This window comes from Styela clava, chromosome 10, assembly GCF_964204865.1.
Source record: "Styela clava chromosome 10, kaStyClav1.hap1.2, whole genome shotgun sequence".
Taxonomy (NCBI): Eukaryota; Metazoa; Chordata; class Ascidiacea; order Stolidobranchia; family Styelidae; genus Styela; species Styela clava.
Window position 1 is genome coordinate 8906616 of NC_135259.1, and position 17877 is coordinate 8924492.

Consider the following 17877-nt stretch of genomic DNA (forward strand, 5'->3'; position numbering starts at 1 on the left):
TTTTGTTCAAAATGGCTGTACTATCAAATATATTTGATTTTTTTGTATTAAATAGGTTGAAGAAAAATGGATGTAAAAATTTGCCAAGCGTTTCTTATTTGCAATAAATTCTTCAAAACGCCACAAATAACGATAGAGGCGCATACACATCTTCTCAAGCTGTAGGTCAGTCGTTGGCGCAGTAAGACGCAACCGATAACGTAACGCCATTACGTAAACGACCCTGCGACGAAATCACCTTGCGAAAATTGAAATGCGATCGAATAAATGAGTTTGTTTAATCTTGAAAAACTCACTTCAACCTTAAAAACAAAGCTTGCTAAGCATAAATTAACCGAACAGTATTAACCGTAATAATGCCTTCATTTTATGAGAAAAATGTCGATACATGAACTCGAAATCCACATCATGGCGTCATAACAGATTAGTTGAGGCGTCTTTGCATCAGAAGACTCTTACAATTAACATAGGCCAGGCTAGCGCGTTTCATCTGCCGTCGATTTCAGCATATTCTTAATTATCGCAGTAGGCTTGGGAGCTAATTTTCATGATTTTTCTTTCTCAAAGCGTCTCCTTGATATCTCGTATAAGCAATCCGGTTAAAATCTTATGACTTTTGTGGAGATACAAAGTCGCGATAAATGTACGCAATAGAAATAAAAGGTAAAATAGGAATTTTTACTTACATTTTCAAAACTATAATTCCGGCTGCGTGTACAGCTGCCCGAATGCAACGTTTTGGCGTAGTTTCGCGGCGATGCAAGGGGTATTTCAATAAAAAATACAGAAAAAATTTGATTTAAAACAAGCCCTTGTTTTAAAACACGATGTTTTTTAGAATTGATAAAAAACAAAACATTTCGACGCCTGATTTAAGCCAAGAGATAGATTGTGCTAGACATGCTAGCTGGAATGGCTATGCAGGTACCAAACCACGTTTTGGACACGGATTAGACCTATGGATCGTTTTGTTTTTATGTTGTTGTTAGCATTCTTCATGATATTGGTATCGTGATGTTAAAAATAAAATCGCTTTTCTTTTTAACTGCTGGACTAATTGCTTGACATTTTCAATGCTTGAAGATTGTTTTTTTGTTAGAAGGCTATTTTATTCATTTCAACACTTTCCGTGGGATCTGTGGAATCGTTTTTTCATCTTAAATTTTTTTGTGATGACGTCATCAAAATTAAAAAATGGACACGGTACGTGGTTCCGTGATCTCATTTCAGCGATCCCGTGGCCAAGCAACCGGTATTGTAAAATATTTGATGCTACTTCGCTTTGGCTTTCGTGTAGATATATTTGAGCATCGCTCTCTTGTCTTTTTGGAATTCTTGCTCGTTTGAGTAAGATGGAAGAACTTTGCTCTTATAGAGATAAAATCACTTTGATCACGCATCTTTTTTTACCTATCGAACACGAGATATGTACGGACACAACTTTATACATATCAGTGCAGTAGTTTACACAGAATATCGTTTACCTTTCCAGATTGCGGTTGACTCGAGTTTTCAGTTTGGGGCCCGCAGGCAAAGAGACTTGCGATACTTAAGTCTCGTTTAGGCCACATGAATATCAATTAAAAACCAGCTTAGCTTTGCAATGGATACATTTAAAGGTTATATTATCTAAATAAATATTGTATTAAATAATTTCACTAGAGACAGAACATGGAAATGGCCAGGAAGAAAATATTCAATTTTATTTGTAAATTAAATTATTTTTAAAAGCGTTAGATGAGAGCATTAACTTAGCGATTGAATAATGATTTATATAGAATTTCTATCGAAAAATTTAGCAATGCTAAATAAGACTACAGAATGTCTGACCTAGCATGTATTTCTCTTGAATATAAATAGGCTGATCAGAATACATATTATTTTGTAATTCATTTTGAGATATCGACGAGTTACATAAAGTGCAAGAAATCCCAAAATTTCTGCAACCATCTATGTCTTGTCATTTTTAATTTGTGTTTGACGGAGCAACCTTTTATTATTTTTGTATGTTGTAGTGTTTGTGCAACCATGTTTGCTTCCGCAGTTTTCTGTTTTGTCTGTTCGACGCTGATTTATTCCATCGATGGTGAGCCTTGCTATGATTGGGGAGATGAAGTTACGGCTTGCTCCAGAATGAAGCCCAAAATATATGACGAGATGACTGAAATCGCCGACAAAGAATATTTCCGTGTTGTACCGAATTCCAACACTTTTTATCCGGGAGGAACATTATATAGTAGGTTCAATATTTTAATTTATATTTATCCTATTTGTTCAATTTTTATAAAAAAAAATGTGAATCATTTTTATTTTGCAGTAGAAGCTATTCTAATATGACGTTTTATTGTACTCGTACTTGATCACTTATAAAAGTTGTTCAATGCGTAACAGTTACTTTGCAAATAGCACATGGGTGAAACAATGCCATCTGAGTTTCTTATCAGATGGGATTTGTTACACTATGATGAAACACCTTATCTCCGTTCGTCCACACAATGATTTTGTTAAGTAATAGTGCGTATCGTCTCACGCAAGCCGAAATTCAGTCAGATACACAGTCCATAAATGTACATTTTTAAATAATTCTATATTAATCTTTATTTCAGTCCGCGTGTTTGGGAAAAGTCAATTTTATAACGGAGTCATAATGTCGGTGAGATATACTTTGCTATACATTCAGTCAAATATTATACTTTGCTCATGTTTTTCTGATTTAATTTCTGATCAATTTTAATGCACAAATACACAAGGAAAGTCACTTTATACGTAACAAACATGTTTTGAGAATTAAAATAATATGAAACTGAATCATATATCGGGTTAAGGGTTTAAATTTATTTAATTGCGATCACGTGCAAAGATGATCTTCAACCTCAATAAAGCGTTGGCATTCAATTTAGGTTGTTCATACTTCGGGCGATGGAAAAACTCAAGGTGTTTGGAGAGAATCGCACCAAACTAAATATAGAACATTTGACTGCGACGGAATGCCTAATTCGGGAATTGCGGAAGCAAACGACACCAAACACGTAATGCCGATAGAAGCAGATGTGTTGGTCTGGGAAGCTCCGGCCTCGTGTGATTTCGACAAGCCTTTCTACGATTTGATGTAATGTATTTTTATGTTTCGATAATGCATTTAATGCTCAAAGCACGAATGTGGTTGCATAACTCATAGTCTTAGTGTTTGGAATTTGTTTTGGAAATTTAACAACAGCTTGTTGTATACGCCTTATACTGCAAAATAAAACATAACCATACGTGTATTGTGGATTTCTGAAGTTTTACTACCGGAATATTAAAAATATTATAATGATAACTCAATTAACGCAAGACAACTATACACATAGATATTGATTCTATTTTTAATTTTACACAAATTTTTTCAACATTTATGCAGGGCTACTGTCGTCAAATCTCACACGGAAATTTTAACCGGTTTATCAGTGAGTCTTGAATGCGTTCCAAGACCGACGACTGAACTCGATCTTTCCTGTGGATCCGCGTTTGCTCAAGATTATACTTTGATGACATCGATGAGTACGTGATATATAATATATTTATTTGTATATGATAAAATAAATAATTGGTAAACATCATTAGCGTTTGATCATATGGCGACGTCAAATTAGGTGTCACAGTTTACTAACTTTATATTATATGTCCGTCAAGTTCGACATATCTCCTAAATCTCACTTTCGTTCCCGATACAGGTTGATATTTATTTTAAATCTATGTCAGGTCTGATAAAGTAACAATTTTATTATTGGACACGTTTAGTGGCCATAACGATCGTTTCAATATTATGTTGTTGTTGTTGTTCTTGTTCTTTGACACGTTTTTAAAAAGTCGCTTTTCTCTTCGAATACTGGACCAATTGCTTTGAAATTTTCAGTGGTTAAAGATTAATTTTTTCGCTAGAAGGGTATTACTTTTATTTATTTCAAAATTTTGCGTGAATTCTATGAAATTTGATATTTCGTCTAAAATTTTGCTGTATTATTTTTTATCCATGGGAACACGGATTTTAGTCAGTGTCATGACTGGCTGTACGTTTTGATTCTGCAAAATTCTTGCTACTGGAAATTCAGAACTTTTTTGAGGGTATCGGTAGCGTCAAAGGTACCGGTAAGGACTGATTCGCTCTGGTCTAACGTGTCCATATTTTTGTGCGTAGCTCTCTTGTTGTTTTGTGAATCTATACTCAAGAGCAATAGCCCATCTGCCTATAACAGAGTTTATTTAGAAGAGGCAGGTCAAACGTTCGTCTTTTAAACGCAAATAATCTCTTTACAAACTGTGTAACAACAATAATATTATTTTACGATAAAAATAATTTGTATGGTTTTTAATGTAGACACATCATTTGAAACTGATTTTGGTGGATGGTGGAATGATCCGAGCGCCGCATTGAGATGGACGCGCCACAAGGGCTCGCTCGACTCCATCACCGAAAACAGGACCTTCGGCTGCACATGATGGAGGTAGGAACGTACTTTATTGTGATTGGCATTACTAAATTAAATAGAATTTTTGTAGAAAATAATAATAGAGAATAATAAGAATAAGAGAGAAGAGAAAATAAGAATAGAAAATAATTTTTATGTCATCACTATGTTGTTAAATGCTTTCAATGTAACGTGAGTTTAGAATGTTTTATTTGTTATATGCCCCAGATACAGTTCAATATTAACGTCGCTATTGAGTACATAATACTATATAGATGTAGCAACGAACCTGATTGTTCGTTTCCACTCGCCGGAAACTTTCCATTGAGATCCATCCATAGAATTTATCGACTGTATTATTATGGTAATGAATGAATCTACATTTCAGAATACTATGTGTTTGCTGAAGCGAGTTTTCCAGCGGAAAATGGAGAAGTAGCTATTCTAAATAGCCCCCCTGGATTACGCGGATGCTTTTGCATAAGGTAAACTACGTTCATAGTCTCAAAGAATATTTTTCATTTTGTACAAACTTTTGGAGTTTGGGGAAAAAGATGCAAGTTCGTTATCCCACAAATGATGACACAGTATGACATTCACATATTTTTATTTACGAGCGTGAGTTTAGTTTAGCGTTTCCCAACCTTTTTTGGTCGCGGACTATTTTCTCACCGGCGAAAACCGTTGCGGACTCAAAGTGCATTTATTGCAACCGTACTCTGTGTGAAGATGCAATAAAACCAAACACAACGGAAAACGTTCGTTAAAATGGCCGAATTTTTTAATGTATAATGGCCTTTTCTGTCGCACAATATCCAATCCATGACAACGAAGAGAATTTAAAATGTCGTTCTATTATAATTTAATCGTGTTCATGGTAACTCGCGGTTGCGTCGACTTTAAAATTCCACGGCAATCTGCGAATATACTAATGTGAGAATAATATGTTACCCGATTATATTTAGTTTTGATACATAATTTTTGCGATCTTGTGAATTCGACAAATCTGAAACAAAACTTACGGCGCTCCACTACTGTAGCCTACATACCAATGTGGAAGCAGTAAAGCAAAGTATCCTAAGGGAAAATGCCCTTGTACGTATACTATGGTGGCATCGGAAATTTTGCGATTTGCAATGTAAAAAAGTGTTTTTAATCGGTCGCGGACTATCATAAAACAAAACTTATGGTGTTCCTTAGTAGTTTGTATTGCCGCTTTTCAATTTAGAAAATTTGGGTTGCCAGCATTGACACCTACCAGAAAAAAAATTATTCCTGGTTGTTCGCACTCGCGAGAAACACTACTTACGTATCTATCGACGCGTGTGCCGACTGGTGTTTTCGTAGAAAATCCGCAATTGTTTGGTTAGGCGACGCGCAAGTGAACTGTCACGCCACCTGTTGCCGAATTTTCGAATAGAAAATTGCTATTCTAATAGTTGAATATTCGAATATATGCCAAGCCCTACTCAGTAACCAGTAATTATTGACTGGATTAAGTTATGTGAATAAACTTATTTTTTTATGTTTTATGTAAACTCTAACATAAATCATAACTTGGCTGATAGTTAGGTCTCGCAAAAACGTTTGCGGCCCGCAGTGAATTTCTGGCCCGTTGCGGACTCATTCAAACGCTCCGCGGACTCATTTGAGACCGCGGACTCGGGTTGAGAAACACTGGTTTAGTGTGTAAAATTTGAATTTAAACAGATTAAAATGTCATATGTGGGGTGGCCCAGGAGCTTACTTTGAAGTTCGTGTCAATGGTAAAGAGACATGGAGGCATATTCCGTCCGCAGATGCATGGCTCAGTGGAACACAGACTGTGAACGACTCCAACTACCCTCAGGTATGAACAAATCAGTTTAATTTAAACACAGTGCTTTTATTTTGAGATTAAAATCAATTTTCAAAAAATTTGGATTTTGCAATGGAGATATTGATAAATAGAGCGACTATATTTTTAAAAATTTCTACGACTTCAATCAAATCATGAATCCTAGAAAAACTAGGAAAAAATTGTAGCCTGCAATATTCGTTTAATGTTCCGATAATTTATAACCTAAAATAGTAAAAATTTGACAAATAATGCGACTGAAAAATTTTACTTGGATATTTCATAGTTGTTGTCTTAGTTGTTAAATATGATAATTACTTAAATAACAATTCATATCAATTCCAGGTGCAGTTCATTATGCATCGCGGAACCGACTTCCGTGGTGACATTGCAGTCGACACAATTACCATCACTCCAGGAATCTGCTAGGAAGATATGTAAAGGAAATATAACCAATTCTAAAACTACCGAACATTTTCAGAATTTTGAATTTCATGCGATATAGAGTTACTAAAATTGAACACTAACATGTCAAATACCAATAAAACCTCTTATGTAAAAAGGCTGCATTGTGTTTTAATTCATTTCATTACCAAGCTATGCAATATAAGTTACTGTGCTATTTATTATCCTTGAATCTTGGTTGGAATATTTTGTGCCATTCGTCAAAATGTGCCAAATTTTGCTACTGATAATGTTTTTGATGTGGGATGCTTTTCCATGTTCTTACATCCTTTTAGGGGGTGAACACGCCTCTCTCCAAAGTTTTTGAATTCCTAACTTGAGTATAATTGTATTTGAATATCCAGAAAAGGCGCATATACCAGTGCAGATTTACATAAATGAATGATGGGTGAAATCAGAAATTTTTTAAACATGATAAATCGCCATGTGTAGCTTCTCATCGAGAGATTAGTTGAAAACGATCTCATCCATAAAACAAATACGGAAAGAAAACTCTATTTGGTAAAATTATCACGAAAAAGTAATTAAAGCCAATGATAACATCTATAAAACGTAGAAAGTGAATAACATTTTGTCAGATGATCTAAAGTTTGAAACATGAAAATCAATTTTACAATATTCTATACAGAGAAACTTGAATATTTAAATGAATACTTGAATATATATGAATTCTGGTCAAAATTAAAGATTTATTGATAGAAGAACTTCTTTATGAAAGATTGAATTCAAACTCAAAATGCATTTTTTATGCAATGTAACTTTCGATAAAACAGATAGGAGTATATATCAGAGTAAACTAAGAAAAATGTGTATGTTGTGTGACTCACCAGGATGATAATTGAATGTTTCCCCGAGTATCAATGTCCTTGTTTTTATCCGTATCAATGACAAATCAGCAGTAGGTCAACAATGACGAAACAATTGGAAGTTTTGCTCAGACATATATTCAAGCGTGGGTTTGCGTGATATTTGTCCGTTTTCAGTGGTGTTTCTGAAAATTAGTTGTAAATTAAATAACTCAAGTGTCATTCATTATGGCTTTCAAAGAGCTTTAGTTTAGTTGCAATAATCTAAAATTATTCCAAAAGTCTGCAAAAGACTGGGATAAAATTAACTATCCGTACCGGTAAGCTGCACGTGTTTAAATATTTTTATAAATGAAAATAATGGTTTTGAACATGTAAACCAGTCGGTCAATCCTCTAAAACACAATTAAATGAGCATAATGTTTTTTGCAGTAGTAAGTTACAGAAAGTTTTTTCTGAGATCATTTGTCGGGGGAAACATCCATTGCGATTCATACCCTGCCACTTCCCAACTGCGCTAGGTGAACGTCGGGTAAATTGTTATAGAATCTAGAGCAGGGTTGTCCAACCTTTATGGCCGAAGGGCCACATGTATTTTACGAATGATTGCGCGGGCCACTTGACATGGTAGTTATGTTCAAGTTTTCACTACTCCGACTACAGATTAATGAAAAACAAACAAAACCCTCACACCAAAAATATGAGAACAATGAAAATACGAAGATACAGTAAAGTCAAAAGTTTTTAGCACACATAGATATTTCAATATGAAGTTTGGCACTGCTTTCATCGAACAAGTTTGTCAATATTCGTTGCGATGGACGACGTAGCAATGCGATGCGAATTTATCATATGACTGTCAGAAATTAATGATCTCACGGGGGATTTGACACGGTTCATCCGTAAAAAAAACATGCTCGTACAAGTAAATGCTGTCAAATATTGAGGTCATGAAAACTGCCTCTTTTAGCTTCTCAGAAAAAAGGCAGGAAAACTGAGTATTGGATTGATAGTCAAGTATTTTACAAATTAACTCAGTCTTCAATATTGTAAAAAAAAGTAGCATATCGCGTGTCTTATCAGTTCAAGCTAATTAACGTGAATTTACTCAAAAATAAGAAAATCCAAAAAATAAACGATGAGGTTGTATAAATTGCTGTTTTATGTAACTTGAATCTCAGAGACGAAGGCATTATTCATGAATTTTTAGATTACAATCAAATATCAGCATAAACTCAGACTTGTTCGGCAAAAAGCCATAAATTGTTTATAATTTTTTCTATAAGATTTAAGTATGCAAATATTAAAAACGTTTTTTATATGTACGATAACACGAAAGAAACTTCAAAATACGTTTAAGCCAATATAAAGATGATTTGAGTTCAAATATTCAATAATGTTGTCATACGATGAATTGTATTTATGATTTATGAGATAACACATTGTATATTGTAAAAGTACTTATAACTTTTTTAACGATAAATAGATTATAAAATTCGGAAATGGCTATATTCAATAGAATATTCATTGGGAGGATGAGAGATTTGAAGTTTTATATATTTTCTTTATTCAAGTGCATGAATAAAAAACTCATCAAAAGAACATCGATGCTTATAACTGGGTTTCGTAGAATAATATACCTTTCGAAATGACAGTTGATTGACCAGAGTTCTATTTCCCTGAGATATTCTTTTTCTTTATTTATTTAATTTATAGTGCCATACCGTTTTTTTTCTTTAAGCATATTTGAAATATTCAATAGACTTAAGGGGAATACCGGCTTGTAGTAGAATTGACTTACGTTAAAATTACAAGTAAATTGGATTTGAAAGAATACGTTATGAACAACGCAATTATAAAAATATTTACGAACAAAAATTTGATGAGTATTTGTTAAATTTCAGTAGGATCCGACAAATGATTTTATATTTCATTATTGGTTAACAATTCATTGTTATTCAAAATAGTTTAACAAAACTTCCGAGAAGGTATTGTTAAATTTGTTTATAATATGTTTATTAAATATTATTATAATATGTTATTCTCTATCGTTCATAAAGTCAATCCAATTTCCTATCAGTGACAGTTTCAAGTTTTGCTTATCGGAGTGCAATATAGCTGGTTGTTTTATTTGTTGAAACTAATATCGTTCAACATGACAAGATTATTGATATGATCACCGTAAATTTTATTTTTATTAACAATTTTGTTCATGGGTTTAACCACTATATTGATGAATAAACCACAGAATGTAAATTCGCGGATGTTCAAAAACGATAATGTCAATCAAAAGTTGCTTCGAAGTTATAAAATACTTTCATGTGACATATATTCAGTTATGATAACATAAAGATATTTCGAATGAAGTGATGTGTATGCCTAATGTACTTAGATATTTTAATTCAAATTGGGGAGCTGCCAGGTATAGTTTGGTAATAGTTTACATTTTATTGGTCTGAAATTAAAACAAACTAGAAAAGAGTCAAATTTAGCATAATTTTCAATACCATCAACTTTTGAGTGTAAATAATCTTCTATGTAAACCAGGGGTCTCCAACACACGGCCCGCAAAGCATTTTTTGCGGCCCGCTTTGTGGTTGAGATTTTTCCAGAAAAAAACTAAAATAGTATGATGTCAACTATGATTTTAATAGTGTTATTTAACATCAAGAGTCCGGTACAACAAACTGTTAAAAGTAAAACAAAAATTCCCCCTGTTATTCCACTTTACCACATTCATATTTTATTCTATTGTAACAACTAAATTGTAAATTCAATTATTTCATTTCGCGTTTTTATTATGACGAAATATGACGGAAGTGTGCAGTTGTGAATCATTAGTAGATTATGAATCATATGTACAGTTAACGCAAAACTAGATTATCATAAACTTATGGATCATTACACAGTGGAAAATACTATGTTTATACTGAAACAATTCGTCACGAAAAGGTATCGCAAATAAAATTTACACTGATGAAACAAAGAAATTTTTCTCAGACATAAACAAAACTTGTGAAGATTCGATTAAAGCGAGCTTTGCCATAAGTGAGATGATTGCGAAATCGTCGCGTTCTTTCGTAAAGGGAAGCTTTATTGGAGAGTGTATGTTGAAGGCTTGTGAAATAATTTTTTACCAATAAGAGCACACGACTATCGGGCGAGAGTTTGTATGCTCTCTAAAGACCAGCAAACCAACGCAAAATAAGGCCAAACATCGAGTATCTCACCGCTAAAAACGGTGCCAAATATCCAACACAGGTAAACGAATACGTTTCATGTCTCGCTTGGTGTAAGATTAAAGTGTAATTTCAACATATATATTCATATTTACTTTGTTAATTTTTGTATAACAATTTTGTATATAAGTTGTTAGTTTGCGGCCCGCGTCGTCAATAAATTTGAAAAAGTGGCCCGCGTCATATTTCGAGTTGGAGACCCCTGATGTAAACTGATGAAAGTAATCATGTAGCAGGTACGCTTCTTCAACATACTTGATTTTTGTCAAAAACATGAATCATTGTCTACTAAGAACGATTTGGGGCGTCACATATTCTTGTGACAAACCGGCGTCTGTTTTAAAAGAAAAAATTCCTTTTTGGTGACATTTTGTGTCTGCGTTACATATTAATACGATTTAAACTGAAATGCATACCCCATATAGATTTAGTGTTATACACGATGGATCGAAATCCATACAAGTTATTCCTGTTGATCAAGATACTTCCTATTTATTGATAAAATTGAGTAAAGTTAATCAACTGAGTATTGGATTGATAGACAAGTATTTTACAAATGAACTCAGTCTTCAATATTGTAAAAACCGTAGTATATTGCTTGCCATATCAGCTAAAGCAAATTAACGTGGATTTAATCAGAGATAAGAAAACCCAAAATATACACGATACTGTTTTATAAATTGCTTTTTGTGTTACTTAAATGTCAGAGACAAAGAGATTATTCATGAATTTTTAGATTTTATTCAAATATCAGCATGCAATCAACTTTCAAAATATGTTTAAACAAATAAAAAGATGATTTGAGTTCAAATATTTAATATTGCTGCTATACGACGTATTATATTTATGATTTTTCTTTAAGATAGCATATTTACAATAACGTGAGAATATACCATGAACTTTAATAAATAGTTGCCGATGGACTTGATTTTGAGATTTATTAAATGACTTCAATAACTTAATAATTTATGTAAAACATGTAAGTGATGCATTGCACATACCTTCAAACTAAGATAATATCTTATATTGACACATTGTATATAGTAAAAGTACTTATACCGTTTTTAACAATAATTAAAAACACAGACACGGCTAGTCGGCTATATCCAATAGAATATTCATTGAGAGGATGAGAGATTTGAAATCCTATATATATATATTTAATTTATTCAAGTCCACGCTCCAAAATCTCATCAAAACACATCGATGCTTATAACTGGGTTTCGTAAAATACTATACCTTTCGGAATAACAGTTGATTGACCAGAGTTCTATTTCCCTGAGATATATATTTTTTTTATAGTGTCATACCGTTTTTTCATTAGGTATATTTGAGATATTCAATAGCCGTAAGGTGTATACATTTCAAGTTTACACGTGTCTCACAATAAATTCTGTTACGAAAAGAATATAATCGTCAAAACAGCTGTTTTGTTACTATAAGTCATTAGAGCTTTGCGGGCCGGATTATTTTACTAAGCGGGCCGGATCTGGCCGCGGGCCGTAGGTTGCCGACGCGGCCTAGGGATTTGTTCAAAAAGAATTGTTGTATAACAATTGTTTTAAATCAAGTTTTTTTTGCCTGTTTTGTTCAAAATGGCTGTACTATCAAATATATTCGATTTTTTTGTATTAAATAGGTTGAAGAAAAATGAATGTAAAAACTTGCCAAGCGCTTCTTATTTGCAATAAATTCTTCAAAACGCCACAAATATCGATAGAGGCTTATACACACCTTCTCAAGCTGTAGAGTTTGTTTAATCTTGAAAAACTCACTTCAACCTTAAAAACAAAGCTTGCTAAGCATAAATTAACCGAACAGTATTAACCGTAAGAATGCCATTTTATGAGAAAAATGTCGATACATGAACTCAAAATTCACATCATGGCGTCATAACAGATTAGTTGAGGCGTCTTTGCATCAGAGTACTCTTACAATTAACATAGGCCAGGCTAGCGTGGCTCATCCGCCGTCGATGTAAGCATATTCTTCATTATCGCAGTAGGCTTGTGAGCTAATTTTCATGATTTTTCTTATCCAAAGCGTCTCTTTAATATCTCGGATAAACAATCCGGTTAAAATCTTATGACTTTTGTGGAAATACGAAAGTCGCGATAAATGTACGCAATAGAAGTAAAAGTCAAAATAGGAATTTTTTCTTACATTTTTAAAACTATAATTCCGGCTGCATGTACAGCTGCCCGAATGCAACGTTTTGGCGTAGTTTCGCGGCGATGCAAGGGGTATTTCAATAAAAAATACAAAAAATACAGAAAAAATTTGATTTAAAACAAGCCCTTGTTTAAAAACACGATGTTTTTTTTAGAATTGATAAAAAACAAATTCCTTCGACGCCTGATTTGGGCCAAGAGATAGATTGTGCTAGACATGCTAGCTGGAATGGCTATGCAGGTGCCAAACCACTTTTTGGACACGGATTAGACCTATGGATCGTTTTGTTGTTATGTTGTTGTTAGCATTCTTCGTGATGTTGGTATCGTGATGTTAAAAAGAAAATCGCTTTTCTTTTTAACTGCTGGACCAATTGCTTGACATATTCAGTGCTTGAAGATTGTTTTTTTTGTTAGAAGGCTATTTTATTCATTTCAACACTTTCCGTGGGATCTGTGGAATCGTTTTTCATCTTAAATTTTTGTGTGATGACGTCATCAAAATTAAAAAATGGACACGGTGTCGTGGTTCCGTGATCCCATTTCAGCGATCTCGTGGCCAAACAACCGGTATTGTAAAAGATTTGATGCTATTTCGCTTTGATCTTCGTGTAGATATATTTGAGCATCGCTCTCTTGTCATTTTTTGAATTCTTGCTCGTTTGGGTAAGAAGAACTTTGCTGTTATAGAGATAAAATCACTTTCATCATGCATCATTTTTTATCTATCGAACACGAGATATGTACGGACACGCACTTTATACATATCAGTGCAGTAGTTTCCACAGAATATATTTTATCTTTCTAGATTACGGGTGACTCGACTTTTCAGCTTGAGGCCCGCAGGCAAAGAGACTTGCGATACTTAAGTCTCGTTTAGGCCACATGAATATCAATTAAAAACCAGCTTAGCTTTGCAATGGATACATTTAAAGGTTATATTATCTAAATAAATATTGTATTAAATAATTTCACCAGAGACAGAACATGGAAATGACCAGGAAGAAATTATTCAATTGTATTCGTATTTAATTTTTTTTAAAAGCTATAGATGAGAGCATTAACTTAGTGATTGTATAATGATTTATATAGATTTTCTATTGGAAAATTTAGCAATGCTAAATAAGACTACAGAATGTCTGACCTAGCATGTATTTGTCTTGAATATAAATAGGCTGATCAGAACACATATTATTTTGTAATTAATTTTGAGATATCGACGAGTTACATAAAATGCAAGAAATCCCAAAATTTCTGCAACCATCTATGTTTTGTCATTTTTAATTTGTGTTTGACGGAGCAACCTTTTATTATTTTTGTATGCTGTAGTGTTTGTGCAACCATGTTTGCTTCCGCAGTTTTCTGTTTTGTCTGTTCGACGCTGATTTATTCCATCGATGGTGTGCCTTGCTATGATTGGGGAGATGAAGTTACGGCTTGCTCCAGAATGAAGCCCAAAATATATGACGAGATGACTGAAATCGCCGACAAAGAATATTTCCGTGTTGTACCGAATTCCAACACTTTTTATCCGGGAGGAACCTTATATAGTAGGTTCAATATTTTAATTTATATTTATCCTATTTGTTCAATTTTTATAAAAAAAAATGTGAATCATTTTTATTTTGCAGTAGAAGCTATTCTAATATAACGTTTCACTGTACTCGTACTTGATCACTTATAAAAGTTGTTCAATGCGTAACAGTTACTTTGCAAATAGCACATGGCTGAAACAATGCCATCTGAGTTTCTTATCAGATGGGATTTGTTACACTATGATGAAACACCTTATCTCCGTTCGTCCACACAATGATTTTGTTAAGTAATAGTGCGTATCGTCTCACGCAAGCCGAAATTCAGTCAGATACACAGTCCATAAATGTACATTTTTAAATAATTCTATATTAATCTTTATTTCAGTCCGCGTGTATGGGAAAAGTCAATTTTATAACGGAGTCATAATGTCGGTGAGATATACTTTGCTATACATTCAGTCAAATAATATACTTTGCTCTTTTTTTCTTTTGATTTAATTTCTGAGCAATTTTTATGCACAAATACACAAGGAAAGTCACTCTATACGTTAAGAACATGTTTTGAGAATTAAAATAATATGAAACTAAATCATATATCGGGTTAAGGGTGCAAATTGCTTTAATTGCGATCACGTGCAAAAATGATCTTTAACCTCAATAAAGCGTTGGCATTCAATTTAGGTTGTTCATACTTCGGGCGATGGAAAAACTCAAGGTGTTTGGAGAGAATCGCACCAAACTAAATATAGAACATTTGGTTGCGACGGAATGCCTAATTCGGGAATCGCGGAAGCAAACGACACCAAGCACGTAATGCCGATAGAAGCAGATGTGCTGGTCTGGGAAGCTCCAGCCTCGTGTGATTTCGACAAGCCTTTCTACGATTTGATGTAATGTATTTTTTTGTTTTGATATTGCATTCAATGTACAACGCACGAATGTGGTTGCATAACTCATAGTCTTAGTGTCTGAAATTTGTTTTGGAAATTTAACAACAGCTTGTTGTATACGCCTTATATTGCCAAATAAATCATAACCATACATGAATTGTGGATTTCTGAAGTTTTACACCGGAAGAATAAAAATATTATACTGATAACTCAATTAACGCAAGAAAACTATACGCATTGATATTAATTCCTTTTATATTTTACACTGGATTTTTTTTTCAACATTTATGCAGGGCTACTGTCGTCAAATCTCACACGGAAATTTTAACTGGTTTATCAGTGGGTCTTGAATGCGTTCCAAGACCGACGACTGAACTCGATCTTTCCTGTGGATCCGCGTTTGCGCAAGATTATACTTTGATGACATCGATGAGTACGTGATATATCATATATTTATTTGTATATGATACAAGAAATATTTGGGAAACATCATTAGCGTTTGAACATATGGCGACGTCAAATTGGATGTTGCTGTTTATTAACTTTATATTTATTATATGTCCGTGAAGTTCGACATATTTCTCAAATCTCCTTTTCGTTTCCGATACAGGTTGATATCTATTTTAAATCTATGTCAGGTCTGATAAAGTAACAATTTTATTATTGTTTTGTGGATCTATACACAAGGGCAATAGCACATCTGCCTATAACAGAGTTTATTTAAAAGAGGCAGGTCAAACGTTCGTCTTTTAAACGCAAATAATTTCTTTACAAACTGTGTAACAACAATAATAATATTTTACGATAAAAATAATTTGTATGGTTTTCAATGTAGACACATCATTTGAAACTGATTTCGGTGGATGGTGGAATGATCCGAGCGCCGCATTGAGATGGACGCGCCACAAGGGCTCGACTCCATCACCGAAAACAGGACCTTCGGCTGCACATGATGGAGGTAGGAACGTACTTTATTGTGATTGGCATTACTAAATTAAATAGAATTTTTGATTTTCATGACATCACTATGTTGTTAAATGCTTTCAATGTAACGTGAGTTTAGAATGTTTTATTTGTTATATGCCCCAGAGACAGTTCAATATTAACGTCGATATTGAGTACATAATAATATATAGATGTAGTAGCGAACCTGATTGTTTGAGGTTTCCAGTCGCCAAAAAATTTCCATTGAGTTCCATTAATAGAATTTATCGACTGTGCTGTTATAGTATAATGAATGAATCTACATTTCAGAATACTATGTGTTTGCTGAAGCGAGTTTTCCAGCGGAAAATGGAGAAGTAGCTATTCTGAATAGCCCCCCTGGATTACGCGGATGCTTTTGCATAAGGTAAACTACAATTATATTACAAAAGAATATTTTTCATTTTGTGCAATCTTTTGGAGTCTGGGGATGAAAATGCAAGTTCGTTAACCTACAAAATAATTGACGGGCATGACATTCACATATTTTTATTTACAAGCGTGAGCTCAGTGTGTAAAAATTGAATTCAAACAGAATAAAATGTCATATGTGGAGCGGTCCAGGAGCTTACTTTGAAGTTCGTGTCAATGGTAAAGAGACATGGAGGCACATTCCGTCCGAAGATGCATGGCTCAATGGATCACAGACTGTGAACGACTCCGACTATCCTCAGGTATGAACAAAACTGTCCTATTCAAATCTTTTTCGCGGTCGTGATCGTAGCACAGAGCTTTTATTGTGAGATTCAATTGCATTTCACGGAAAGACATTTTCCAATAATACGAACTTGGATTTCGCAATGGAGTTATTTATAAATAAAGCTACTAAATCTTTAAAAATTGCGACAACTTTAACCAAATTAAGAATCATAGAGTAACTAGTTCGCAGAAAAACATAGCCTGCGGTATTCGTTTATGTTCCGAGAATTTATCACCTAAAATCCAAATACCGTAGTATGTCAATTATTGTTACTGAAAAATGTTGTCTGGAAATTTCATAGATATTTCTTAAGTGGTAAATATGATATTTACTCAAATAATAATTCATATCAATTCCAGGTGCAGTTTATTATGCACCGCGGAACCGACTTCCGTGGTGACATTGCAGTCGACACAATTACCATCACTCCAGGAGTCTGCTAGGAAGATATGGATATGAAAAATAGCTGATTCCAAAACTACCATGCATTTTTAGAATTTGGAATTTCATTCGAGATAGAGTTACTTTAATTAAACATTAACTTGTTAAATACCAATTAAAATTTTCTGTAAAACAGCTTAATTGAGTTTTCATCTATTTCATTTCTAAGCTGTGCATAATGAGTGGATTTGTAGTTTATTAAATACACACGACAGACAGGAAATCCTTATGTGAAAAAAAGTTTTCAAATTAACTTAAATTGGTTGGATTTAAGACAAAATCCTCGATATTTGATTCGGTTTATTGGTTATTTGAATTCGGTTATTTGATAAGGTTTCTATTCGGATAGGATACTGAATAA

The 17877-nt window shown here is 33.6% G+C and overlaps 2 protein-coding genes across 2 annotated transcripts; both read left to right on the forward strand.

Annotated features, from left to right (window-relative positions):
• Positions 1-1641: 1641 nt before the first annotated feature.
• LOC144428342 (uncharacterized) lies at positions 1642-6201 on the forward strand. The gene is made up of 7 exons (XM_078117448.1): positions 1642-2236; positions 2607-2653; positions 2901-3109; positions 3401-3540; positions 4358-4484; positions 4837-4933; positions 6159-6201. Exons 1-5 carry the CDS (start codon positions 2029-2031, stop codon positions 4477-4479), a joined length of 726 nt encoding a protein of 241 aa, XP_077973574.1. The 5' UTR covers positions 1642-2028; the 3' UTR covers positions 4480-4484; positions 4837-4933; positions 6159-6201.
• An 8067-nt stretch (positions 6202-14268) lies between these two features.
• On the forward strand, positions 14269-17655 carry LOC120338392 (uncharacterized). Its single transcript, XM_039406375.2, has 8 exons — positions 14269-14516; positions 14887-14933; positions 15183-15391; positions 15685-15824; positions 16227-16349; positions 16646-16742; positions 16911-17049; positions 17435-17655. Exons 1-8 carry the CDS (start codon positions 14309-14311, stop codon positions 17516-17518), a joined length of 1047 nt encoding a protein of 348 aa, XP_039262309.2. The 5' UTR covers positions 14269-14308; the 3' UTR covers positions 17519-17655.
• The last annotated feature ends 222 nt before the right edge of the window (positions 17656-17877 follow it).

What these genes read in the sequence shown, in the direction of transcription:
- LOC144428342 (XM_078117448.1), top strand. Translation starts at nt 2,029, where the DNA reads ATGTTTGCTTCCGCAGTTTTCTGTTTTGTCTGTTCGACGCTGATTTAT. An exon ending in AAGCCTTTCTACGATTTGAT is followed by an intron (nt 3,110 to 3,400) that starts GTAATGTATTTT and finishes ACATTTATGCAG; the next exon opens with GGCTACTGTCGTCAAATCTC. An exon ending in TACTTTGATGACATCGATGA is followed by an intron (nt 3,541 to 4,357) that starts GTACGTGATATA and finishes TTTTTAATGTAG; the next exon opens with ACACATCATTTGAAACTGAT.
- LOC120338392 (XM_039406375.2), top strand. Translation starts at nt 14,309, where the DNA reads ATGTTTGCTTCCGCAGTTTTCTGTTTTGTCTGTTCGACGCTGATTTAT. An exon ending in TACTTTGATGACATCGATGA is followed by an intron (nt 15,825 to 16,226) that starts GTACGTGATATA and finishes TTTTCAATGTAG; the next exon opens with ACACATCATTTGAAACTGAT. An exon ending in CGCGGATGCTTTTGCATAAG is followed by an intron (nt 16,743 to 16,910) that starts GTAAACTACAAT and finishes GAATTCAAACAG; the next exon opens with AATAAAATGTCATATGTGGA.